The following is a 26,971-nucleotide window of genomic DNA, read 5'->3' as shown; positions in this document are numbered from 1 at the left end:
TAGCCGGCGGTGAGGAGTAAGAAATGCCGAAGGTCACGTCTGTAGATGGTGCCTGGCTGGTAGAGTGACAGGAGAGAGGGGACCGGAGCCGCACAGCAGCAGCCAGCATGCCTTATATACTGATCAGCACCCAGATCCGCATGGTAAGAGGCAGGCAGAGTTGTTGTCATGGGAGAACAGGTTTTTTAGGTATATGAAACCATATTTCCATTTATGACATATTATTATCTTACCTGCTGGGGTAATATGTGACTTTTGAATGTTTTTAAATGACATTGGCAACTATGACTATGATTTCTTCCTTGTTTAGTATAGCATCTTAATATCAAATATCCGTTGTTGTCCTATAATTTTGAGTTCTCTAATAATAATAATAATAATAATAATAATAATAATAATAATAAGAAGAAGAAGAAGAACCATCACCACAATTACAATAATATGTTATTCGGTTGTGGTAAGTACTATAATCCATTCATTTAGAATACAAGTACAGTAGCTATGTAAATGCTGTTTACATTCACATTCACATGTACTGTTGTTATCTTATGGTTACAATTTGCTTCTGCTCCTCCTTTAATGCTTAAATCATAAACTCCAGCATACCTGTACTGTGAATTGCTGGGTATAAATTACTGTTAGTATCATTTTGATTGCATTTATGGAAAAAATTACACAACCTCGACCAACCCCCCCAGGGTGACACTGTAGTAGTACTAATAGGATCATATGCTTAGATCTGCATCTGACACTCAGAACGGGGGAGGTAGGAAAATGAAGTGAGGGCAGAATAACGCAGGGCATCAGAACTACTGAAATACAATGGAGCAGACTGGACCAGTCCTACAATGATTTCCTTATTGTTACATTTCAGTGGAACGGTTTGTGTGCTTATAAGGAGAGTAGGAGAGTGATTTGATATGGAATCTGTATTCAATCTTTAATTACATGAACAATGTAAAACTGAAATGAATGTTACTCATAAAGTTTTAGATATTTTTGGCTAAATTATTGCTTGTTACCCTAATGATTTAGTAAGGGCCTCATTTAGAATTGGCGTAAATTCAATTACACAATAAAGAAATACATTTTTGCACTAAAGTTTGTGTTTGTAGTTACAGTTTCATGTATCAGCGTGGGTTGGGTATGAGTTACCGGCGGTCCGGATGCCGGCGTTCCTTATACCTATGCTGGCATCCCAACAACTGAAATCCAGACAGGGGGTGAGGTACTTATGTTCTCCCCTCGCCGTGAAACTACACCCCTAGGGCAGCGGATGTGCTGCTGTCAGTGAGGCAGGGATGTGCTGCTATCAGTGAGGCGGGGATGTGCTGCTGTCAACCAGGCAGGGATGTGCTGCTATCAGTGAGGCAGGGATGAGCTGCTGTCAGTGAGGCAGGGATGAGCTGCTGTCAGTGAGGCAGTGATGTGCTGCTGTCAGAGAGGAAGGGATGTGCTGCTATCAGCAAGGTTGGGGTGTGCTGCTATCAGTAGGGCAATGATGTGCTGCTGTCAGCGAGGCAGGGATGTGCTGCTGTCAGCGAGGCGGGGATGTGCTGCTGTCAGTGAGGTGGGGATTGGGCTGCTGTCAGTGAGGCGGGGATGTGCTGCTGTCAGTGAGGCGGGGATGTGCCGCTGTCAGTGAGGAAGGGATGTGCTGCTGTCAGTGAGGCAGGAATGTGATGCAATTAGTGAGGCAGGGATGTGCTGCTGTCAGTGAGGCGGGGATGTGCTGCTATCAGTGGCACTGTGGTGTGCTGCTGTCAGTGAGGCAGTGACGTGCTGCTGTCAGTGAGGCAGTGACGTGCTGCTGTCAGTGAGGCAGTGACGTGCTGCTGTTAGTGAGGCAGTGACGTGCTGCTGTCAGTGAGGCGGTGACGTGCTGCTGTCAGTGAGGCGGTGACGTGCTGCTGTCAGTGAGGCGGTGACGTGCTGCTGTCAGTGAGGCAGTGACGTGCTGCTGTTAGTAAGGTGGGGATGTGCTGCTGTCAGTGAGGTGGTGATATGCTGCTGTCAGTGAGGCGGCGATGTGCTTCTTTTCCGTAAGTAGTGTCTCTGAATGATGCAAGTGTTTACAGTTGTAGAGTGATACGTCTGTGATGGGGTTTCTGGTGTATCCAATCATGTTAATGGGATTTCTGTCATTATAATACACCTTTATACATAGTCCCTGTCCACAGTCCCCTGATAACTGATCGTGATAAAACTTAGCCAAAAACCTGCCTGGGAAAATTACCTACACAATGGTGAAAACCACATCACAGTTGGTTTAGTGGTTTTGGAGTTTATCTCCATCAGACAGACAGACATTAATTTGTAAGATGTATAGAAGTTGTCCCATGGGGAGATGAATTCTGTGGGAAAAATAAATAGTTATTAAATCTGCAAATAAAATGCATGAAAAGGTACCAACAAATACAAAACTTATAGAAAATGATTTTTATTTTTATTTTGTCTCTTTGTAAAAAAGAGAATAAGAAGAATAAGAAATTGAACTGATTTGAAATTTTATTTCCAAAACCAAAAAAGTGTACACTGTACTTCAGAACAGAATAACTGAAGTGTGCACTTTTTTTTATTGATTTTTTTCAACAAATGTCCAATAAAACACATGAGCATTCATTAGTTTGCACACAACCTCATTTTAGAGAGAGAAGGAAGAGCGAAGGAATAGAAAGAGTCAGAAGAGAGAGAATGAATAGAGGTAGCTGGGAGAGAGAGAGAGAGAGAGAGAGAGAGAGAGAGAGAGAGAGAAAAAAAGAATAGGGGGAGACAGGAAAGAGAGAGGAGGAATAGGGGGGAGACAACATAGAGGGAGAAGTGAGGAATGGGGGATATGGCAGGCAGAGAGAGAGGAATAGGGGAACAAGGAAGAGAGAGAAGGAATAGAGGGAGATGGGAGAGAGAGAAGGAATAGGGGGAGAAGGAATAGAGGGAGATGGGAAAGAGAGAAGGAGTAGTGGGAGATAGAGAGAGAAGGAATAGAGGAGATTGCAGAGAGAGAGAGAGAGAGAGGAGGAATAGGGGTATACGGTAAAGAGGAGAAGTAGCTGGGAAACAGGAGAGAGGAGAAATGGGGGTAGATGGGAGTGAGAGAGGAATAGAGGGAGATGGCAGAGAGGAGGAATAGGGGGCAACTGGAGAGAGGAGAGGGAGGAGGAATAGGGGGAGACCATCAAATATAGCAATAAGCCAGTATGTAAGTAAAAAGCAGAACTAGTTAATGCAAGGAAAAGGGACTACAAGCAGTTACAAGTGGGGGAATAAGGCAAGAGGCAGATACAGCGAAGTGGGAGATGGAGGGGGGTAGAATAGAGAGAAAGAGAGAGAGAGGGGGGTAGATAGAAAGATAGGGGGGCCAAGGAAGAGAGAGTGCGCAAGAGAGAGAGAGAGGGCAGAGGGAAGGAGAGAGTGAGGGGGCAAGAGAGAGTGGGAGCTGAGGGGGAGATAGAAAGAAAGAGAGAGAGGCGGCCAATGGACAGACAAAGAGATGCTGAACAGCACTTGCCACTTGTACAACTCCAGGATTTTGTTTCTCCTACCTGGCCTCTGTGGTGTGGACAATCATGTGCTGCTGCTGTACATCGAAATGATCAGTGCCTCTGCTTCCCTCCGATGGTCGTTATGGTGCTCAGGACATCAGGGGACATGGGGAAGAATGATATAGGGGAGAAGCTGAGAGATCGACCCCTCCTCCCCCTCTAGCTGGGGAGTCCCACACAGGCAGCATTAGGGAGTATGAGGGAGGAGCAGAGAGAGAGAGAGGCCCCTCCTCCCCCTCCGGCTGGGCAGTTCCACGCAACCTGCATTATTGACTCAGGGGAGGAGCTGAGAACACGGCTCCTCCTCCTCCCGTCCGGAACCCGAACACTACAGTGGCCACATTGCCGCGGACTCTGGGGCACTGGCAGCTGGAGTCTGCGGCTCTGAGCACTGGCGCTGTCTATGTGAAAGACAGCTGTGGCGGGCGGCCCTGGGAGGGTGGCAGGACCTCCGTGGCAGCCCTTCTCTCCCTGCATATGATGCGGCCACAGCGGCTGTAAACTCCAGCGGGGGGGGGCTTATCGGCCGCATCATCAGTGATCTGACAGGGGCGTGCTTTCATATGGGCGCCCTCTCACAGAGGCACTTCTATGGGTGCCGCTTATCTGGCTTTTTTTAATGGGCTCCTACTGCCCGATGTTTGGCCCCGCCACCCCGTTTCCGGCCCTTGTATATTGACAGCAGGAGGCACCGAGAGCAGTGCCTCCGAACATATTTAAAACTTTTTTTTTACATGATTTAAATAATATAAAGGATAACAGATACTTATGACACAGAATCTGTGTCATAAGTATCTTCTATGTAATTTAATCATTAGGGGAGCACTGCCTCCCCTGACTGCATGTCCCCTGCTAGGATCCTCTGTCCTCGTTGTCCACTTCCTCCAATCCCTAAGATCAATTTCTGGACTGCTCACTGGTGCCTGAGAAAATATCACCTATATGTCTGCGGCAGGAGGAGGCAGAGATGTGGTCACCGAGCTGGCAGGTGGAGAGGATGCGACGACCACCATCAATCAAATCCCTTTAAATAGAGCACTGCTTCCACAACCAATCATACCCCTTGACACAGCATTCAACCTCCTCCTAGCCAATTGCCAGTGCTGTCGCATTTACGGGTGTAGTATGGTATGCCAGCGGCCGGGCTACCTGTGCCGAAATCCTGACCGCCGGCATACCAACACCTGGGCGAGCGCAAATGAGCCCCTTGGGCCCCTAAGAGAAAGAAAAGGTGTCCGTATGCCGGGTGTCGGGATTCCGGCGCCGGTATACTGTGCGCCGGGATCCCGACAGACGGCAAACTGAAGACCACCCATCATTTACAGCTGGAAACATCACCATCATCCTGCCATCCTTCCCGCTTGCCCATGCTTTCCTGTATTTTCCCTGCTTTATTGGTACAGACGGTAGGCAGGGTTCCACATCTGACAGTAAAGGCCTATACACACTAGCCGATTTTGTGCTCATAGTAGCTCACTTTTGGAGTTTTGAGCTACTTTGAGCTCAAACTCGGCCAGTGTGTATGGCCGGGCAGTGAGCGCTGATGCGCGCTCCCGCATCATCGCTGGCCGCCACCATCCGTAGGGCTGTTTTAACAACCAAGTGAATCACTTTCCATAGTCTCCTACTGTGGAAAGTGGTTCACCCCACGTGAACATCGCTGGGCACAGTGAAAATCGCTCCGTGTGTATGCACTGAGCTATTTTCCTGCCAGTGATGTTCACATCATCGCTCTGCATACACGCTGGGCAAAAACGCCCAGTATGTATGCACCTTAAGGGTAGAACAGCCTGATGGTGTGGCCCACTGGCATTTCTGCAATACCCAGTGGGCCAGTTCAGCACTGGTTTCATGTCATTGGCGATATCAGCTGTGCCTATTGTCATAGATTCGTGAGCTGGGTCCTTACTGAAAGGGGCAGAAATATTCCATTACATTTTACCTTATATTAAATTTTTTCTTGTGGTTATGACCTAGTCGGGTGTAAGTGTATCTGGATGTAAGTACGCCTGGTGTAAACCTGGAGTATATACTACTGATGCAGAGCAGTGTGCTTCATATGGGTGTAAATACACTACTTCTACATGCTGATCTGGATAATGCAGTCCTCAAATAGAACTGTCCCATCCAAATCTGTTTTTTGTTTTGTTTTGTTTTTAATCTGGGACCCTGAGTATCTGTTTCTCATTGTTTTCAGACACAAAAAAACTTTGTGTAATACTGGTTAAAGTATCTCATTATTTAGTCCGGTGGTTCCCAAACAGGGCACTTGTAGGGGTGGTACGGGGTGATGGTCCAGGACCAAGTAAAATTATGGTCAGTGTGATAGACAACACCAGTGCTGATGGCTGCCCACCATAACATAAGGGTGACGGGTAAGCACAGTTTATTCATGTACATTTTTTTATGAATTTCTCAGTAATACCCCGTTAGATTGCTGTTGCCGGGTTCGCACCCGGGAATTGGATACTGGCCCTTCCTGGGTGTGACCCGACATTGGACCTGTGCAGTGTGAACGGCAATATGCTGGGTCGGGTTGCCATCTGGGGGCGGGGACAGAGGCGGCATCAGGGGCGGAAGCGGCGCAGGAGATGAGATCATCTCCGCGCCGCCTCTCCCTATTCTGTGAACAGGTACCGGGTTGCATTGACCCGGGTAACCCTGTTCACACTGCACCTTCCCGGGTTGAATTACCGGGTCAGGCGACTCTGGAATTCGGCAGTGACCCTTTCTCACTGCACAGCGACCCGTGTCGACCTGGCTAAATACCGGGTCGATACCAGGTTATTTGTGCAGCGTCAACGGGGTATAAGAAACTTTAGGCCTAGGTGTGGCGTGAAAAAAATGTTGATACTCAAGGGCACCGTGATTCAAGAAAGTTTGGGAACCACTGATGTAGTCTGCGTTTTGTATTTGCAAATAAACCAGAATTAGTAGTATTAATAGTTAATAGTAACACTGCCTTGGCTTCCCCCATGTTACACACCCCAGTGTTTTGGCTATGTCATCGTTCTGTGGAGAACTGCACTATAAGTAGTGACATGTGACACTGCTCTTCCGTCCCTTGTTATTACTTAACTTCATTTACTAATCATGTTTCAACCCAAAGGATGTAGGGACTTTATTCTCCCGTGTCAGGATTTGTGCTAGAAACATCTGTATGACGCCCAGCTCTGGGATGTACCGTGCTCACAGCTGTGACCTTGCAGGAAAATACACTGATTAGATTTCCAGTTGTTAGTTGCTGTGTTGACCATTTCAGGAGTTTCACATAGTGACCCCCGTGGCTTTGTTAGCAGAAGTAAAACAAGAAAATGTATGTCTACTCTTTTATTGCAGAAGCACCATAGTAGTCTACAGCGCTTTTCTTAGTGCCACGGAGAAGCATGTAGGCGATAATAAATTGATTGACTAGTAGTTTGGGAAGACATAGGGCCCGATTCAGATTTAGAAGGGAATGTATTCTATTTATTACCAGTTATTTATATAGGGTGCTATTCAGGTTGGATTGCAAAACACGATCCAACCGCAAAAATTACAAAGAGGTTGCGGGCGCATGCACAGGGCCCGTCCTGCGCATGCGCCCGCATTTTCTGCAGGTGCTCCGCAGTAAATGCGAACGCCTCTGATTGTCAATCAGGCAAAGGCATTCGTGGGTCGGGAGGGGGTTGGCACTGCTTTGTTTCCTAGACGGGGCGTTGTGGGGGCGGCGCAATAAAAATGGGGACGGCGGCAGTCGAACGGGGGCGTGGCATGGCCGTGATCGGGGCAGCTGCATGACGTCACACGCAGCCAATCCGATTACAAAGATGGCGATGGGCAATTTCAGCGTGGTCTCGGGTGGGAGGGTGGGGGAGGCTGATAGCATGCTGGGCGGCCTTGGTCTGCGATTGGCGGCCCCCAGCATGCGATCAAGAGGATTGCAAATTCTGTTACTTAGCAGAATTTGCAATCATTACTGAATCGGGTCCATTGTGCACACATATTCCTCAGCGCACAACAGAGAATATTTGACCATTCACATCAGTGCCTGCTGGAGAGGGGCTTACAATCTATATTCCCTCTCAGAACAGTGATACACAGAATGGAGGTTGCTCAAATCAATTTATTACCTTTCACAGGTGCATGCAAGGGAGGGGTTAATCTACACAACAAATTCCCCCAGCACAATGCAATGGACCGGAAAAATAGATATACATCTTAAAATGATAATAACAATACAGAGATCTCGATTACATACTGTTCTTTTGCAAACATATGATAAGCAACCACCAGCCACGGAAAGGTTTCTCTGCTATGGTGGTCAGGATAATAGCACCTTCTTTGGGTTATACATTTATGTATTTCTAAATTGAGAGCCAATTCACCTGGTGGCCCTCCCAATTTCCCCCAATATGGCACTTTTGGAGACAGAACACTGGAGAATGGCTCCATCGCTGTTATGGTTGTCATACCGCCTTGGTCTACCTTTGTAGCACAGAAACATTGTTTTATTGCCACATTCACTGCAGGGACCTGCCTCCAGTGTGTGTGGCAGAGGAAATACCTCCCAATTCCCAGCATATCGGGATAAATGTGCAGATTGCAGGACAGTCTCTTCAATTTGGGAGTATACCTGACTAAGGGCCTAATTCAGACCTGATCACTGTGCTGCAAATTTGCAGATGTCTGCGATCAGATAGTAGCTGCCCAGGGAGAATGTAACCCTGCCCTGTGCAGGTCTGCGAATGCTTGTGTACGCCGTGCGGAAACATCGCCAGGCAGCGGACATCTGCAAACCCGTTCGCAACTCACTCACCATCAAATGATTTTTCCGTACTGTGCAGCCTGTGCGTAGCCCAGGACTTGCTCCTACAGTGCGATACAAACAGGCTGATTGGGGCCGTAGCTGACGTCACACCCCCTCCCTGAAAACGTTTGGGAACGCCTGCGTTTTTCCAGACACACTCAGAAAACGGCCAGATACCACACCCAAATGTCTGCTTCCTGTCAATCACCTTGCGTACGCCTAGCGCTCAAAATTTTCACACCATTCTGACGCTGTTTGGCGTCTCGTCTGCGCATTGCGGTGCATATGCATGCGTAGTAATTTGATAATCGTCCGCTGTGCGAATTCGCACAACAATGATCAGGTCTGAATCAGGCCCCAAATCAGGATGGTTAGGAGGTATGTAATTATAGTTGTCATTATTAGAACAGTTTAGAAACTGAAAGATAACATATGATGTCTTGCTATGGATTTTACACTTCTATGTATATTTCACCATAGGCTTAAGCCTAGTACACACTAGGCCAGTGGTTCCCAAACTTTTTTGACTCACGGCGCCCTAGAGTATCATACTTTTTTGCACGGCACTCCTAGGCCAAAAGTTTCTTATTGAGAAATTGAGAAAACAAATAATCACATTTAGTAAATTAGGTTTATATGTCATCCTTAGGTTCAATTGTGTGGTGAGGGACAAGATTTGCTTCTGTTTGTCCACATATTTTATGATTGGCAGCCACAAGCACTGGTTTTGCCTATTATATTGACTATAAATAGTTTGAGAACCACTGCACTAGGTGATCCCCGCCGACGCCGCTATTGGCGGCGGCGGAGGGGGGCCAACATCGGCAAGTGCCTACACACTTGGCGATGCGGCCGAAACAGGGAGCGACGACGGGGGGGCAGCGGGGGGAATGACAACCATGCTACATCTACAGCATGGCTGTCGTTTATGAGGACCTCCCTCACCTGTACATGTTCAGTGTTGCATAGAGAATTGCAAATATTAGAAGTAAGTTACTATCGCAGTGCAGGAGTCAAACATAGAAGTATTGACACCAAGCTGGGAGAAAGAGCTTTCCTCATTTATATAGTTGTGTATACAAATGCTCCCCATGCATACGTTACTAAAATAACAAGTTGTTTCTTGCATAGGAGATCGGCCCTACAATAGTTGGAGATGAATGCTCTGATCCGCAGTTGATGGAGCAGCTTGGAGCCAGCAAAAGGATTGCTCTAGGAAATAACTTGTAAGTGTATCACTGTGGTCTTGATAAAACACTGTTTCAAAAATAGAAACTGTATCTAACGTTACTTTGCTGACATCTATAGTAGATCCTGAAGACAGACACTTTGGGGCATATCCAATTAGCCACAAGATTTTTGCGGCAGAAAGTAATTTGCCTATAGTGCTCAATTTCCGATTACCGTGGCTATTTGCACGTTCCCGATGTCCATTCCATCTAACTGTAAAGAAATGGGTGCGATATCTTTTTCTGGTAAAAGCTGCATGAAATATTAAAAATAAAGATAATCACACTGTACCCTCAAAGAAAAACCTACAAATAAATATTGAATAACAGTATAGATGTCTATCACTGTCCAGAAGAAAAATATTTTGAGCTTTTAACAGGCTGAGGTTTGCACTTTTTTAAAACACACAAAAAAAACTAATTACAAAAGTATTTTTCGTCAAAATAAATTTTGGGATGCATAAAAAATGTAATTAATTTTGTGCAATTTCTAGTCACTTTAAAAAAAAATGAATTGTAACATACAAAGGGGGTAATTCCAAGTTGATTGCAGCAGGACATTTTTTAGCAGTTGGGCAAAACCATGTGCACTGCAGGGGGGGCAGATATAACATTTGCAGAGAGAGTTAGATTTGGGCGGGTTATTTTGTTTCTGTGCAGGGTAAATACTGGCTGCTTTATTTTTACACTGCAATTTAGATTGCAGATTGAACTCACCACACCCAAATCTAACTCTCTCTGCACATGTTACATCTGCCCCCCCTGCAGTGCACATGGTTTTGCCCAACTGCTAACAAAGTTCCTGCTGCGATCAACTCAGAATTACCCCCAAAGACTGAAAAGTTTGCGGTAAAAGTGCTACATACTTTATTGCTGAATATCACTGTTGTAGCCTTCAAAGTAATCCCCTTGGGAAGCTATGCACCAATGCCAGCGCCTAGTTCACCCTTTAAAATAATTTTGGAACTGGTTTTGTGGAATGGTCTTCAGAGCTGTCGTTGTATTACTCATGATGTCATCAAAATGCCTTCTTTCCAATATTTCCTTTATCTTCAGAAACAGAACAAAGTAATTGGGGGATAGATCTGGTGAATAGGGAGGGTCTTCCAACACCGTTATTTGTTTACTAGCTAAAAACTCCCTCACAGACAGTGCGGGTGCATTGATGTGATGCAAGATCTATGAGTTTGAGTCGTTTCCGTCACTTGCTCTGCCATGCTGCTGGTAGTCAGCCGAAGATTTTCATGCACAATTTAACAAACTTTTGCAATGTTTTCTTCAGTTCTGCTCGTTGCTGGCCGCCCAGATCTCTCATCATCAGTACACTTTCTCTTCCTCAGAAAAACGTTACACCCACTGCTGTTTACTTTACAGCATTATCCCTGAAAACTTGCACTAGCTTCTCTCTTGATTTCTCTTCCATGCTTGCGAAGTTTAACAAGGAAATTTGTAGCTCTAATTCAGGCTCCAACATTCTCGCAACAGCATACAAAAAAAAACAACACACACAGACAATAATAGACGCCACTCAGGAAGAAATTGGAAAGGATAAAATCTGGGCGCTAGATGGTAAAACATACATGGAACATCACAGTGGTCACATATATTAATATACAATACGTCCAATTCAATAGGGTCAAGTTGTATTCATGCTTCCGCCTATTCTGATGTCACTTGGTGCTTCAATTCAAACTTGATCAAACGGTGAACATAAAAAATGAAAATACAAACGTGTAGAAAAGTTTTAAATTTCAAGACCATGTTCATTTGATTTACGTGTTTCTATCTAATACACATAAGTGCCAAAACATGTAATGGTGATAATAAGTGCATATGGAATATCAATCTTCTTTTAAAAAATATTTTTCTGAATATTATGATAATTAATGTGAGCGTACCCCAACTCACATATCAAAGGGATTAATCTATACACATCAAGGTTTCTTTATCATCAATGCATACATCTCCCCGCAACCCTCTCTGTGGTCTAAGTAGGGGTGGAGGGAATCAATAATTATCTACCCATTGGAATATTTAAAGGGATTGAGTACAACAATGAAGAAGAATATCACCCCAAAAAGTACATATAATTATTGGGCAAATTAGCTAATTAAAAATTTCTAATTGCCGAAATAATCATTAGGGAGGCTTCCCCAGGTATTCTGAACCAAGGGGCTAATTCAGACCTGATCGCTGCTGTGTGTTTTCGCACAGCGGGCAATCAGGTCTGACTGCGCATGCATATGCACCGCAATGCGCAAGCGCGATGGTCCGCAACAACGGGATGGTGCGAAAAATCCGATCGCACCAGCGATCGCAAGAAAATTGACAGGAAGAGGGTGTTTGTGGGTGGCAACTGACCGTTTCTAGGGAGTGTCCGGAAAAACGCAGGAGGGACCCAACGTTTTGTGGGAGGATTCGTGACGTCAGCTCCGGCCCCGATCATCGCAGCGGCTGAGTAAGTCCTGGGCTGTGCAGAGACTGCACAAACTGCTGTTTGTGCAGCTCTCCGGCACAAGCGATCGCACTCCTGCACAGCGAATTCCCCCTCCCCCTGGAGGCGGTGACAACCTGATCTCAGGGATGCAAAAAACGCACCCTAGCTATACGGTCTGACTTAGTCTTGACATTTCTGACATTTTTACCTTAAAATAATGATTTTCCCTGATTTCGCACCTGCTCTGAAGTTGCACGGAAAAAGGAGCATTACATCCTATTGAAATTTCTGTTGCTAAAATTCTCACAGCCAATTGGATAGGAAAAACCTCATGGCCTGCTGCAGTTATTTATTACCAGTTATTTCTCTAACGTCCTAAGTGGATGCTGGGGACTCCGTAAGGACCATGGGGAATAGCGGCTCCGCAGGAGACTGGGCACAAAAGTAAAAGCTTTAGGACTCCCTGGTGTGCACTGGCTCCTCCCCCTATGACCCTCCTCCAAGCCTCAGTTAGATTTTTGTGCCCGAACGAGAAGGGTGCACACTAGGTGGCTCTCCTGAGCTGCTTAGTGAAAAGTTTAGTTTTAGGTTTTTTATTTTCAGTGAGACCTGCTGGCAACAGGCTCACTGCACCGAGGGACTAAGGGGAGAAGAAGCGAACTCACCTGCGTGCAGAGTGGATTGGGCTTCTTAGGCTACTGGACATTAGCTCCAGAGGGACGATCACAGGCCCAGCCATGGATGGGTCCCAGAGCCGCGCCGCCGGCCCCCTTACAGAGCCAGAAGACTGAAGAGGTCCGGGAAATCGGCGGCAGAAGACGTCCTGTCTTCAATAAGGTAGCGCACAGCACCGCAGCTGTGCGCCATTGCTCTCAGCACACTTCACACTCCGGTCACTGAGGGTGCAGGGCGCTGGGGGGGGGCGCCCTGAGACGCAATAAAAACACCTTAGATGGCTAAAAATACATCACATATAGCTCCTGGGCTATATGGATGCATTTAACCCCTGCCAGTTTTTCCTTAAAAAAGCGGGAGAAAGGCCGCCGAGAAGGGGGCGGAGCCTATCTCCTCAGCACACAAGCGCCATTTTCCCTCACAGCTCCGTTGGAGGGAAGCTCCCTGACTCTCCCCTGCAGTCCTGCACTACAGAAACAGGGTAAAACAAGAGAGGGGGGGCACTAAATTTGGCAGATTAATAATACAGCAGCTATATAAGGGAAAAACACTTATATAAGGTTATCCCTGTATATATATAGCGCTCTGGTGTGTGCTGGCAAACTCTCCCTCTGTCTCCCCAAAGGGCTAGTGGGGTCCTGTCCTCTATCAGAGCATTCCCTGTGTGTGTGCTGTGTGTCGGTACGTTGTGTCGACATGTATGAGGAGGAAAATGGTATGGAGGCGGAGCAATTGCCTGTAATAGTGATGTCACCCCCTAGGGAGTCGACACCTGACTGGATGGTCGTATGGAAGGAATTACGTGATAGCGTCAGCACTTTACAAAAGACTGTTGACGACATGAGACAGCCGGAAAAACAGTTAATACCTGTCCAGGCGTCTCAAACACCGTCAGGGGCTCTAAAGCGTCCGTTACCTCAGATGGTCGACACAGACCCAGACACGGACACTGACTCCAGTGTCGACGGTGAGGAAACAAACGTATTTTCCAGTAGGGCCACACGTTACATGATCACGGCAATGAAGGAGGTTTTGAACATTTCTGATACTACAAGTACCACAAAAAAGGGTATTATGTGGGGTGTGAAAAAAACTACCCGTAGTTTTTCCTGAATCAGATGAATTAAATGAGGTGTGTGATGAAGCGTGGGTTTCCCCCGATAAAAAACTGCTAATTTCTAAAAAATTATTGGCATTATACCCTTTCCCGCCAGAGGTTAGGGCGCGTTGGGAAACACCCCCTAGGGTAGATAAGGCGCTCACACGCTTATCAAAACAAGTGGCGTTACCGTCTCCGGATACGGCCGCCCTCAAGGAGCCAGCTGATAGAAAGCTGAAAAATATCCTAAAAAGTATATACACACATACTGGTGTTATACTGAGACCAGCAATCGCCTCAGCCTGGATGTGCAGTGCTGGGGTGGCTTGGTCGGATTCCCTGACTGAAAATATTGATACCCTGGACAGGGACAGTATATTATTGACTATAGAGCATTTAAAGGATGCATTTCTATATATGCGAGATGCACAGAGGGATATTTGCACTCTGGCATCAAGAGTAAGTGCGCTGTCCATTTCTGCCAGAAGAGGGTTATGGACGCGACAGTGGTCAGGTGATGCGGATTCCAAACGGCATATGGAAGTATTGCCGTATAAAGGGGAGGAGTTATTTGGGGTCGGTCTATCGGACCTGGTGGCCACGGCAACGGCTGGGAAATCCACCTTTTTACCCCAGGTCACCTCTCAGCAGATAAAGACACCGTCTTTTCAGGCTCAATCCTTTCGTCCCCATAAGGGCAAGCGGGCAAAAGGCCACTCATATCTGCCCCGGGGCAGAGGAAGGGGAAAAAGACTGCAGCAGGCAGCCTCTTCCCAGGAACAGAAGCCCTCCCCCGCTTCTGCCAAGTCCTCAGCATGACGCTGGGGCCTTACAAGCGGACTCAGGTACGGTGGGGGGTCGTCTCAAGAATTTCAGCGCGCAGTGGGCTCACTCGCAAGTGGACCCCTGGATCCTGCAGGTAGTATCTCAGGGGTACAAATTGGAATTCGAGACGTCTCCCCCTCGCCGGTTCCTGAAGTCTGCTTTACCAACGTCTCCCTCCGACAGGGAGGCGGTATTGGAAGCCATTCACAAGCTGTATTCCCAGCAGGTGATAATCAAGGTACCCCTCCTACAACAGGGAAAGGGGTATTATTCCACGCTGTTTGTGGTACCGAAGCCGGACGGCTCGGTGAGACCTATTTTAAATCTGAAATCCTTGAACACTTACATACAAAGGTTCAAATTCAAGATGGAGTCACTCAGAGCAGTGATAGCGAACCTGGAAGAAGGGGACTATATGGTGTCTCTGAACATCAAGGATGCTTACCTCCATGTCCCAATTTGCCCTTCTCACCAAGGGTACCTCAGGTTTGTGGTACAGAACTGTCACTATCAGTTTCAGACGCTGCCGTTTGGATGGTCCACGGCACCCCGGGTCTTTACCAAGGTAATGGCCGAAATGATGATTCTTCTTCGAAGAAAAGGCATCTTAATTATCCCTTACTTGGACGATCTCCTGATAAGGGCAAGGTCCAGGGAACAGTTAGAGGTCGGAGTAGCACTATCTCAAGTAGTGCTACGACAGCACGGGTGGATTCTAAATATTCCAAAATCGCAGCTGATTCCGACGACACGTCTGCTGTTCCTAGGGATGATTCTGGACACAGTCCAGAAAAAGGTGTTTCTCCCGGAGGAGAAAGCCAGGGAGTTATCCGAGCTAGTCAGGAACCTCCTAAAACCAGGCCAAGTGTCAGTGCATCAATGCGCAAGGGTCCTGGGAAAAATGGTGGCTTCTTACGAAGCGATTCCATTCGGCAGATTCCACGCAAGAACTTTTCAGTGGGATCTGCTGGACAAATGGTCCGGATCGCATCTTCAGATGCATCAGCGGATAACCCTGTCTCCAAGGACAAGGGTGTCTCTCCTGTGGTGGTTGCAGAGTGCTCATCTTCTAGAGGGCCGCAGATTCGGCATTCAGGACTGGGTCCTGGTGACCACGGATGCCAGCCTGAGAGGCTGGGGAGCAGTCACACAGGGAAGAAATTTCCAGGGATTGTGGTCAAGCCTGGAGACATCACATAAATATCCTGGAGCTAAGAGCCATCTACAATGCTCTGAGCCTAGCAAGACCTCTGCTTCAAGGTCAGCCGGTGCTGATCCAGTCGGACAACATCACGGCAGTCGCCCACGTAAACAGACAGGGCGGCACAAGAAGCAGGAGGGCAATGACAGAAGTTGCAAGGATTCTTCGCTGGGCAGAAAATCATGTGATAGCACTGTCAGCAGTGTTCATTCCGGGTGTGGACACGACCTCCACCCGGGGGAGTGGGGACTTCACCCAGAAGTCTTCCACATGATTGTGAACCGTTGGGAAAAACCAAAGGTGGACATGATGGCGTCCCGCCTCAACAAAAAACTAGACAGATATTGCGCCAGGTCAAGGGACCCTCAGGCAATAGCTGTGGACGCTCTGGTAACACCATGGGTGTACCAGTCAGTGTATGCGTTCCCTCCTCTGCCTCTCATACCCAAGGTACTGAGGATCATAAGAAGGAGAGGAGTAAGGACTATACTCGTGGCTCCGGATTGGCCAAGAAGGACTTGGTACCCGGAACTTCAAGAGATGCTCACAGAGGACCCGTGGCCTCTACCTCTAAGAAAGGACCTGCTCCAGCAGGGACCCTGTCTCTTCCAAGACTTACCGCGGCTGCATTTGACGGCATGGCGGTTGAACGCCGGATCCTGAAGGAAAAAGGCATTCCGGATGAAGTCATCCCTACCCTGATCAAAGCCAGGAAGGATGTAACCGAACAACAATATCACCGTATTTGGCGTAAATATGTTGCGTGGTGCGAGGCCAGGAAGGCCCCTACAGAGGAATTTCAACTGGGTCGTTTCCTGCTTTTCCTACAAACAGGACTGTCTATGGGCCTAAAATTAGGGTCCATTAAGGTTCAGATTTCGGCCCTGTCGATTTTCTTCCAAAAAGAACTGGCTTCAGTTCCTGAAGTACAGACGTTTGTCAAGGGGGAACTGCATATACAACCTCCTTTTGTGCCTCCAGTGGCACCTTGGGATCTAAATGTAGTTTTGGGATTCCTAAAATCACATTGGTTTGAACCACTTTCCACTGTGGACTTAAAATATCTCACATGGAAGGTGGTAATGCTGTTAGCCCTGGCTTCAGCCAGGCGTGTCTCAGAATTGGCGGCTTTATCCTATAAAAGCCCTTACCTAATTTTTCATACGGACAGGGCAGAATTGAGGACTCGTCCTCAATTTCTCCCTAAGGTGGTTTCAGCATTTCACTTGAACCAGCCTATTGTGGTGCCTGCGGCTACTAGGGACTTGGAGGACTCCAAGTTGCTGGACGTAGTCAGGGCCCTGAAAATATATGTTTCCAGGACGGCTGGAGTCAGAAAATCTGACTCGCTATTTATCCTGTATGCACCCAACAAGCTGGGTGCTCCTGCTTCTAAGCAGACTATTGCTCGCTGGATTTGTAGTACAATTCAGCTTGCACATTCTGTGGCAGGCCTGCCACAGCCAAAATCTGTAAATGCCCATTCCACAAGGAAGGTGGGCTCATCTTGGGCGGCTGCCCGAGGGGTCTCGACTTTACAACTTTGCCGAGCAGCTACTTGGTCAGGGGCAAACACGTTTGCTAAATTCTACAAATTTGATACCCTGGCTGAGGAGGACCTGGAGTTCTCTCATTCGGTGCTGCAGAGTCATCCGCACTCTCCCGCCCGTTTGGGAGCTTTGGTATAATCCCCATGGTCCTTACGGAGTCCCCAGCATCCACTTAGGACGTTAGAGAAAATAAGAATTTACTTACCGATAATTCTATTTCTCATAGTCCGTAGTGGATGCTGGGCGCCCATCCCAAGTGCGGATTGTCTGCAATACTTGTACATAGTTATTGTTACAAAAATCGGGTTATTATTGTTGTGAGCCATCTTTTCAGAGGCTCCTCTGTTATCATGCTGTTAACTGGGTTCAGATCACAGGTTGTACGGTGTGATTGGTGTGGCTGGTATGAGTCTTACCCGGGATTCAATATCCTTCCTTATTGTGTACGCTCGTCCAGGCACAGTATCCTAACTGAGGCTTGGAGGAGGGTCATAGGGGGAGGAGCCAGTGCACACCAGGTAGTCCTAAAGCTTTTACTTTTGTGCCCAGTCTCCTGCGGAGCCGCTATTCCCCATGGTCCTTACGGAGTCCCCAGCATCCACTACGGACTATGAGAAATAGAATTATCGGTAAGTAAATTCTTATTTTATATAGCTCATACATATTCCGCAGCGCTTTACAGAGAATATTTGGCCATTCACATCAGTCCCTGCTCCAGTGGAGCTTACACTCTATAATCCCTATCACATGTACACGCACACACTACAGGGTTCATTTTTGTTGGGAGCCAATTAACCTACCAGTGGAGTACCCAGAGGAAACCCATGCAAACATGGGGAGAATATACAAACTCCACACAGTTAGGGCTATGGTGAGAATTGAACCCGTGACCTCAGTGTTGTGAGGCAGTAATGCTAACCTTTACACCATCCGTGCTGCCCAAAGTTGTACAGCCAGTGCGAAAAAAAACTTGCAGCCAATTGGATATTCCCCTTTGTTTTGGCTGTCAAGCTGTCATATACATTTGTCCAGGAAAATTGCATACATGTATGCAATTCATTAGATTCAGATTCAAGGTGCATTAGTCTATGAAATAACTTAACCAAACGACACTATTCAAACTGATTTATTATATCATTTTGTGAATAATATATAATTATGTTACACCTTTATATTAGAAAGTTTTATAGACTTGGGGGGCTGCACAGACACCCACAATAATAAGATTTTACTCACCGGTAAATCTATTTCTCGTAGTCCGTAGTGGATGCTGGGAACTCCGTAAGGACCATGGGGAATACACGGCTCGGCAGGAGACTGGGCACATCTAAAGAAAGATTTAGGACTATCTGGTGTGCACTGGCTCCTCCCCCCATGACCCTCCTCCAAGCCTCAGTTAGGACACTGTGCCCGGAAGAGCTGACACAATAAGGAAGGATTTTGAATCCCGGGTAAGACTCATACCAGCCACACCAATCACACCATGTAACTCGTGATAGGAACCCCGGTTAACAGTATGATAACAAATGGAGCCTCTGAACAGATGGCTCGCCATAACAACCCGATTTTTGTAACAATAACTTTGTACAAGTATTGCAGACAATCCGCACTAGGGATGGGCGCCCAGCATCCACTACGGACTACGAGAAATAGATTTACCGGTGAGTAAAATCTTATTTTCTCTGACGTCCTAGTGGATGCTGGGAACTCCGTAAGGACCATGGGGATTATACCAAAGCTCCCAAACGGGCGGGAGAGTGCGGATGACTCTGCAGCACCGAATGAGAGAACTCAAGGTCCTCCACAGCCAGGGTATCAATTTTGTAGAATTTTGCAAACGTGTTTGCCCCTGACCAAGTAGCAGCTCGGCCAAGTTGTAAAGCCGAGACCCCTCGGGCAGCCGCCCAAGATGAGCCCCCTTCCTTGTGGAATGGGCTTTTACAGATTTAGGCTGCGGTAGTCCACCGCAGAATGCGCAAGCTGAATAGTGCTACAAATCCAGCGCACTGTAGTCTGCTTAGAAGCAGGAGCACCCAGTTTGTTGGGTGCATACAGGATAAACAGCGAGTCAGTTTTCCTGACTCCAGCCGTCCTGGAAATATAAATTTTCAGGGCCCTGACTACGTCCAGTAACTTGGAATCCTCCAAGTCCCTAGTAGCCGCAGGCACCACAATAGGTTGGTTCAAGTGAAAAGCTGATACCACCTTCGGGAGAAAGTGAGGACGAGTCCCCTCAACTCTGCCCTATCCATATGGAAAGTCAGGTAAGGGCTTTTTCATGACAAAGCCGCCAATTCTGACACATGCCTGGCCGAAGCCAGAGCCAACACATGACCACTTTTCATGTGAGATATTTCAAATCCACGGTTTTAAGTGGCTCAAACCAATGTGATTCCAGGAACTCCAAAACCACATTGAGATCCCAAGGTGCCACTGGGGCACAAAAAGGGGCTGAATATGCAGCACTCCCTTACAACGTCTGAACTTCAGGCTGACATCCTTCCTGGCTTTGATCAGGATAAGAATGACTTCCTCCGGAATGCCTTTTTCACTCAGGATCCGGCGTTCAACCGCCATGCCGTCAACGCAGCCGCGGTAAGTCTTTTAAGAGACAGGGCCCCTGCTGCAGCAGATCCTGTCTGAGTGGCAGAGGCCATGGGTCCTCTGAGATCATCTCTTGAAGTTCCTGGTACCAAGCCCTTCTTGGCCAATCCGGAACAATGAGTATAGTTCTTACTCCTCTTTTTCTTATTATCCTCAGTACCTTGGGTATGAGAGGGAGAGGAGGGAACACATAAACCGACTGGTACATCCGTGGTGTCACTAGAGCGTCCACAGCGATCGCCTGAGGTTCTCTTGACCTGGCGCAATATCTTTTTTTTTTTTATTGAGGCGGGACGCCATCATGTCCACCTGTGGTCTTTCCCAACGGTTTACCAGCATTTGGAAGACTTCTGGATGAAGTCCCTATTCTCCCGCGTGGAGTCTGCTGCGGAAGTCTGCTTCCCAGTTGTCCACTCCCGGAATGAACACTGCTGCCAGTGCTACCCCATGATTTTCCGCCCAACGGGGAATCTTTGTGGCTTCTGCCATTGCCCTCCTGCTTCTTGTGCCGCCCTGCCTGTTTACATGGGCGAGCACCGTGATGTTGTCTGATTGGATCAGTACGGCTGGTTTTGAAGCAGGGGCCTTGTTTGGGTTAGGGCCTTGTAAATGGCTCTTAGCTCCAGAAAATTTATGTGAAGTGAAATCTCCTGTTTTGACCACAGTCCTTGGAATTTCACTCCCTGTGTGACTGCACCCCAGTCCCGAAGGCTGGCCTCCGTGGTCACCAGGACCCAGTCCTGTATTCCAAATCTGCGGCTCTCTAGTAGATGAGCCCTCTGCAGCCACCACCGCAGCGACACCCTGGTTCTTGCCGACCGGGTTATCCGCTGCTGTATCTGGAGATGGGACCCGGACCATTTGTCCAACAGGTCCCACTGGAAATTCCTTGCGTGGAACTTTCCTAATGGAATTGCTTCGTACGAAGCTACCATTTTTCCCAGGACTCGTGTGCATTGATGTACCGACACCTGTCCCGGTCTTAGGAGGTTTCTGACTAGAGATGACAACTCCTCTGCTTTTTCCATTGGAAGAAACACTTTTTTTTTTTTTTTTTGGTCTGTTTCCAGAATCATTCCCAGGAACAGAAGACGTGTCGTCGGGACCAGCTGTGACTTTGGAATTGAGAATCCAGCCCTGCTGTTGCAGCACTTCCCGAGAAAGTGCTACCCCCTTACCAACTGTTCCTTGGAGCTCGCCTTTATCAGGAGATCGTCCAAGTACGGGATAAATAAACTCCCTTCTTGCGAAGGAGTATCATCATTTCGGTCATTACCCTGGTAAAGACCCTCGGTGCCGTGGATAATCCAAACGGCAGCGTCTGGAACTGATAGTGACAGTCCTGTACCACAACCTTGAGGTACTCCTGGTGAGGAGGGCAAATGGTGACATGCAGGTAAGTATCCTTGATGTCCAGAGAGACCCTGTAATCCCCCTCGTCCAGGTTCGCAATAATCGCCCTGAGCGATTCCATCTTGAACTCGAATCTTTTGTTATATGTGTTCAAGGATTTTAAATTTAAGATGGGTCTCACCGAACCGTCCGGTTTCGGTACCACAAACATTGTGGAAAAGTAACCCTTTTCCTGTTGAAGGAGGGGTACCTTGATAATCACTTGCTGTGAATACCGTTTTTGGATAGCCACCAACACTGCCTCCCTGGCAGAGGGAGTTGCCGGTAAGGCAGATTTTAGGAAAAGGCGGGGGGGGGGAGACGTCTCGAATTTCAGCCTGTACCCCTGAGACACTGTTTGAAGAACCCAGGGATCCACCTGTGAGAGAGCCCACTGTGCGCTGAATCTCTGAGAGGGGCCCCCACCGTACCCGGGTCCGCCTGAGCAGCCCCAGTGTCATGCTGTGGACTTACCGGACGCAGGGGAGGACTTCTGCTCTTGGGAACTAGCTGTGTGCTGCAGCTTTTTCCCTCTACCTTTTCCTCTTGGCAGAAAAGATGAGCCTCTAGTCCTCTACTTTTCTGGGGCCGAAGGGACTGTACCTGATACTACAGTGCTTACTTTTGCTGTGGGGTAGCTTGTGGCAAAAGTTTTGATTTCCCAGCCGTAGCTGTGGAAACGAGGTCTGAAAGACCATCCCCAAACAGTTCCACCCCCTTATAGGGCAAACTGCCATGTGCCATTTTGAATCGGCATCGCCCGACCATTGCCGAGTCCATAACCCCCGTCTGGCGGCAATGGTTTTACATATCGCTTATTAGTGATGCCAGTCGGCAAATATCCCTCTGTGCATCACGCATGTATAAGACAGCGTCTTTTATATGCTCTATTTTCAGCAAAATATTGTCCCTATCTATAGTATAAATATTATCCGACAGGGAATCTGACCACGCAGCTGCCGCACTGCACATCCATGCCGAGGCAATAGCAGGTCTCAATATAATGCCCGTGTGTGTGTGTATAGCTTTAAGGGTAGTTTTCTGCTTTCTATCAGCAGGTACTTCAGGGCGGCCGTATCCGGAGACGGTAGTGCCACCTTTTTTAATAAGCGTGTAACCGCTTTATCTACCCTAGGGGGTATTTCCCAACGTGACATATCCTCTGGCGGAAAAGGGTACGCTGCTTAGAAATTATCAATTTCTTATCGGGGGAAGTCCACGCTTCCTCACACACCTCATATCAATTCCTCAGATGCAGGAAAACTACTGGTAGTTTTCTGTCACCAAACATAATACCCTTTTTTGTGGTACCTGGGGAATTATCAGAAATGTGTAATACATTTTTCATTGCCTCAATCATGTAACGGGTGGCCCTATTGGAAGGTACACTAGTCTCATCGTCGTCGACACTGGAGTCGGTATCCGTGTCAACATCTGTGTCTGGCATCTGAGGTAGCGGGCGTTTTAGAGCCCCTGATGACATTTGAGACGCTTGGACAGGCACAAGCTGAGCAGCCGGCTGTCCTATGTCGTCAAACCTTTTATGTAAGGAGTTGACACTGTCACGTAATTCCTTCCATAAGTCCATCCACACCGGTGTCGACCCCGCAAGGGGGTGACATCCCATTCACAGGCATTTGCTCCGCCTCCACAACATTATCCTCATCATACATGTCGACACAGCAGTACCGACACACAGCACACACACAGGGAATGCTCTGACAGAGGACAGGACCCCACAAAGCCCTTTGGGGAGACAGAGGGAGAGTATGCCAGCACACACCAGGGCGCTATATAACACAGGGATATCACTATACAGAGTGTTTTTCCCTTATAGCTGCATAATATATTTATACTGCGCCTAATTTGTGCCCCCCCCCCCTCTCTTTTTAACCCTTTTCTGTAGTGCAGGACTGCAGGGGAGAGCCAGGGAGCGATCCCTCCAGCGGGGCTGAGAGGGAAAATGGCGCCAGTGTGCTGAGGGAGATGGCTCCGCCCTTTTTTCGGCGGGCTTTCTCCCGCTATTGTAAAAGTTCTGGCAGGGGTTAATAAACACCTATATAGCCCCTGGGGCTATATATGGTGTCAGTTCGCCAGCCAAGGTGTTAATATTGCTGCTCAGGGCGCCCCCCCCCCCCAGCGCCCTGCACCCATCAGTGACCGCAGTGTGTGGTGTGCATGAGGAGCAATGGCGCACAGCTGCAGTGCTGTGCGCTACCTTGGAGAAGACAGAAGTCTTCAGCCGCCGATTTTCCGGACCACCTTCTTGCTTCTGGCTCTGTAAGGGGGACGGCGGCGCGGCTCCGGGAACGGACGACGAGGTCGGGTCCTGTGTTCGATCCCTCTGGAGCTAATGGTGTCCAGTAGCCTAAGAAGCCCAAGCTACCACCACTTAGGTAGGTTCGCTTCTTCTCCCCTTAGTCCCTCGGTGCAGTGAGCCTGTTGCCAGCAGGTCTCACTGAAAATAAAAAACCTAACATATACTTTCTTCCTAGGAGCTCAGGAGAGCCCCTAGTGTGCATCCAGCTCAGCCGGGCACAGAAATCTAACTGAGGCTTGGAGGAGGGTCATGGGGGGAGGAGCCAGTGCACACCAGATAGTCCTAAATCTTTCTTTAGATGTGCCCAGTCTCCTGCGGAGCCGTCTATTCCCCATGGTCCTTACGGAGTTCCCAGCATCCACTAGGACGTCAGAGAAATGTGTGTAACTCAAAATACATATATGGAAATGTAAGTATTTACCATAAGAATGGCTATCTTTTACGTTCACTCCTAAATTACATTTTAAAATTACATTTTAAACTTGGGTATGCAATTCAATAGGTCTTCAGAAAATCTAGTAATGTATGGGAGCAAATGAAAGTTGATCATTTGCTCCCAAACACTGGCAAACAGACAAAAATGGTCATTCAGACAAATTGGTTAAATCAGATTGATTTAATCTATTTGTCTGAAATACCATTTTTTGTCTGCTTTGTCCATTTTTTGGCATTTGAGAGCAAATGGTTGATTGTCATGCATCACCAGATTTTCGCTCCAACCAGCCAGATTGGACACTTAGTGGGGTATTCAATTATCCGCAAATTCGTGGCAATTTTTCGACCAAAATTTTTTTCGCGCCAATCGGGCGAAAATTGCCGCGAAAACGCTCCGTTTTTCGACCTATTCGATTCCAAACGGGTTTCACGTGAAAATTCTTGCAGTGAAAAGTGCAGGTGAAAATGGGGAAATCAGCCTGTACCCCAAAAAATGCTAAACTAACATAGGAAAACATAAGAGAAGTGTGTTAGAGATCACATTAGAGAGTTTTTGGGGACTTAAATTGTGTGAAATGGCTGTTATATGCATTTTTTTAAAAATGCAAAAAAATGATAGAAAGCAAGTTTTTTTTAGCAAAATAAATGCTCTCATTAAATTTGGGGTACATGAAAATGGGTATAAGTATATATTTGGGTCATTTTAGGGTACTTTAAAAAAAAAAGTGGAAACAGACCGATTACTCCCATCTGCAAGCCTAAAAAAACACCTGTCCCACTTATAAAGCACCCCAATATACCTGTCCCATACCTTGAACCCCAATTTCCATCACTTTGTACTTTTTCACCCCAAAAATGACATGTCATTATTGGCCAATTAAAAATAATTAAAAACTTCAACGTGCCTAATTAGTCATTAAGGGGGGTGTCCCAGGAGTTCTGTACCATATCCAAACATTTTTACCTTAAAATAGTGACTTTTCCCAACTTTTCACCTCCTTCAGAGTAGGTGAAGTGAATTAGTGAAAAAATGATCACCGATAAATTTTCCAGGAAAATTGAATAGGCTGTAATTGCGTTTCGCGGGAAAAGTCAGTTTTTTTGCGCGAAAACCAGACTTTTCACGCGAAAAGTCCGTTATCACTGCTAATTGAATATACCCCATAATCTTAAAGTGTGTAGGTCCCTTGACACTTTCTATTCTATCTTTTACTGGAATCAAATTTTCAAACCACTTTTGATGATTCCTCGCCCCTCTACAACGAATGAGACCCATTTTTACAGATCATGTACCTGAATATGCCTTGCATCTAGTACTAAGCCAGCCATGTGAGCTCCTGTTTGAGCCTTGGACCGAATTAGGCAGCCAGGCCATGGGGGATACGGTCCATAGGTCGACCTCACTTAGGTCGACAGGTATTACGTCGACCACTATTGGTCAACACAAATTAGGTCGACGTGGGCATTAGGCCGACATGGCAAATGTCGACACATGAAAAGGTTGACATGAGTTTTTCACTTTTTTTTTTTACTTTTTCATACTTTGCGATCCATGTGGACAACGATTGGAAATAGTAACCTTGCCCGAAGCATGGCGAGGCACCTTGCCCGGAGCTCGCTTGCCATGCGAGGACTCAGGGTGCACTAATTGGGGTTCCCGGTCACTTTACGAAGAAAACAACACAACCCCCCCCCCCCCCCCCCCAAAAAAAAAATAACTCATGTCGACCTTTTCCATGTCGTCCTGATGACCATATCGATCTTTGCCGGGTGTTGACATAGCACCTGACGACCAATAATGGCCGACCTAATGCGTGTCAACCTAAATGAGGTCGACCCAACAATCCCATTCCAAGTATGAGGTTTTGTTTCTAGCATGCACAGATGGGTCCATGCTTATCTTGACTAGTTTTCTGCACCTAGGCACAACATGACTTATTAGCATAAACCCTTCATCTATTCTCAGCTGCAATACAATACAGAAAACAATACAGCAGGGGATTAAGTCATTACAGCAGGGGATTAAGTCCGACTGGTCAGTCTCAGTTAATCCTATTAAAGGTCAAGATAAACGTGGACCCATCTGTAAAAATAATACATGACAAATGACTGATAAATATGTTTGTTATACTCGCATGGTGTATAGTTTCGCTAAGTGTTTAGTGTGTCCTAGATCAGGCATTGCCAAACACGGTCCTCAAGGCACATCAACAGTCCAGGTTTTAGTGATATCCAAGTTTATGCACAGGTGACTGAATCAGTACCTCAGTTATTTTGATTTAACCATCTGTGCTGAAGCCTGGATATCATTAAAACCTAAACTTTTAGTGCCTTGAGGACCAAGGTTGGGAATGCCTGCCCTAAATATTGGATATTATAAACAACTGCACCCAGACATCAACTCAAATATGGCAGCTCTTGTAGAGAGACAAGTGTCCATGCTTGCGATTGAACATGTCAGACTAAAGCCATTCTTATTTTGTCATCCTTTTATCTCAGCGCAGAGTATGTTGTGAATGAACCACCACGAGTGACATTGGACAAGCTCGAAAATCTAGGATACCATGTTATCAGCATGACAGGAGTTGGGCAGACTCTGGTGTGGTGTCTGCACAAAGAATAGATGTACTGAGCTTCATAGGGATCAGTTAAGGACGATACGCTTGTGCCCATTTACATAGCATGCTGCATTGGTCCTGAAAGCCACATCACAATGCACACTAGAGGAGGACGTGGCTGCAGTACATTCCAGATGAAGTATTGATCAACAGACAGTGATGGGGTAAAGGGATGCTTCATGAAAATGCTATCATGGTATAATTGTAGTGTTCTGCTGTCAGTGTTTACAAAATAAAGTAAGATTTCATGTTTCA

At 47.0% G+C, this 26,971-nt stretch overlaps 1 protein-coding gene across 1 annotated transcript; it reads left to right on the top strand.

Annotated features, from left to right (window-relative positions):
• GCHFR (GTP cyclohydrolase I feedback regulator) lies at positions 1-26,971 on the top strand. Its single transcript, XM_063947090.1, has 3 exons — positions 1-143; positions 9,463-9,557; positions 26,598-26,971. The coding sequence occupies exons 1-3, from the start codon at positions 108-110 to the stop codon at positions 26,719-26,721; spliced, it is 255 nt and encodes an 84-aa protein (XP_063803160.1). The 5' UTR covers positions 1-107; the 3' UTR covers positions 26,722-26,971.

This window comes from Pseudophryne corroboree, chromosome 12, assembly GCF_028390025.1.
Source record: "Pseudophryne corroboree isolate aPseCor3 chromosome 12, aPseCor3.hap2, whole genome shotgun sequence".
Classification (NCBI taxonomy): Eukaryota; Metazoa; Chordata; class Amphibia; order Anura; family Myobatrachidae; genus Pseudophryne; species Pseudophryne corroboree.
The sequence above is the reverse complement of the archived record's forward strand: the minus strand, read 5'-3'. Positions and strand labels throughout refer to the sequence as shown.

What these genes read in the sequence shown, in the direction of transcription:
- GCHFR (XM_063947090.1), top strand. Translation starts at nt 108, where the DNA reads ATGCCTTATATACTGATCAGCACCCAGATCCGCATG. An exon ending in TCAGCACCCAGATCCGCATG is followed by an intron (nt 144 to 9,462) that starts GTAAGAGGCAGG and finishes TTTCTTGCATAG; the next exon opens with GAGATCGGCCCTACAATAGT. An exon ending in ATTGCTCTAGGAAATAACTT is followed by an intron (nt 9,558 to 26,597) that starts GTAAGTGTATCA and finishes CTTTTATCTCAG; the next exon opens with CGCAGAGTATGTTGTGAATG.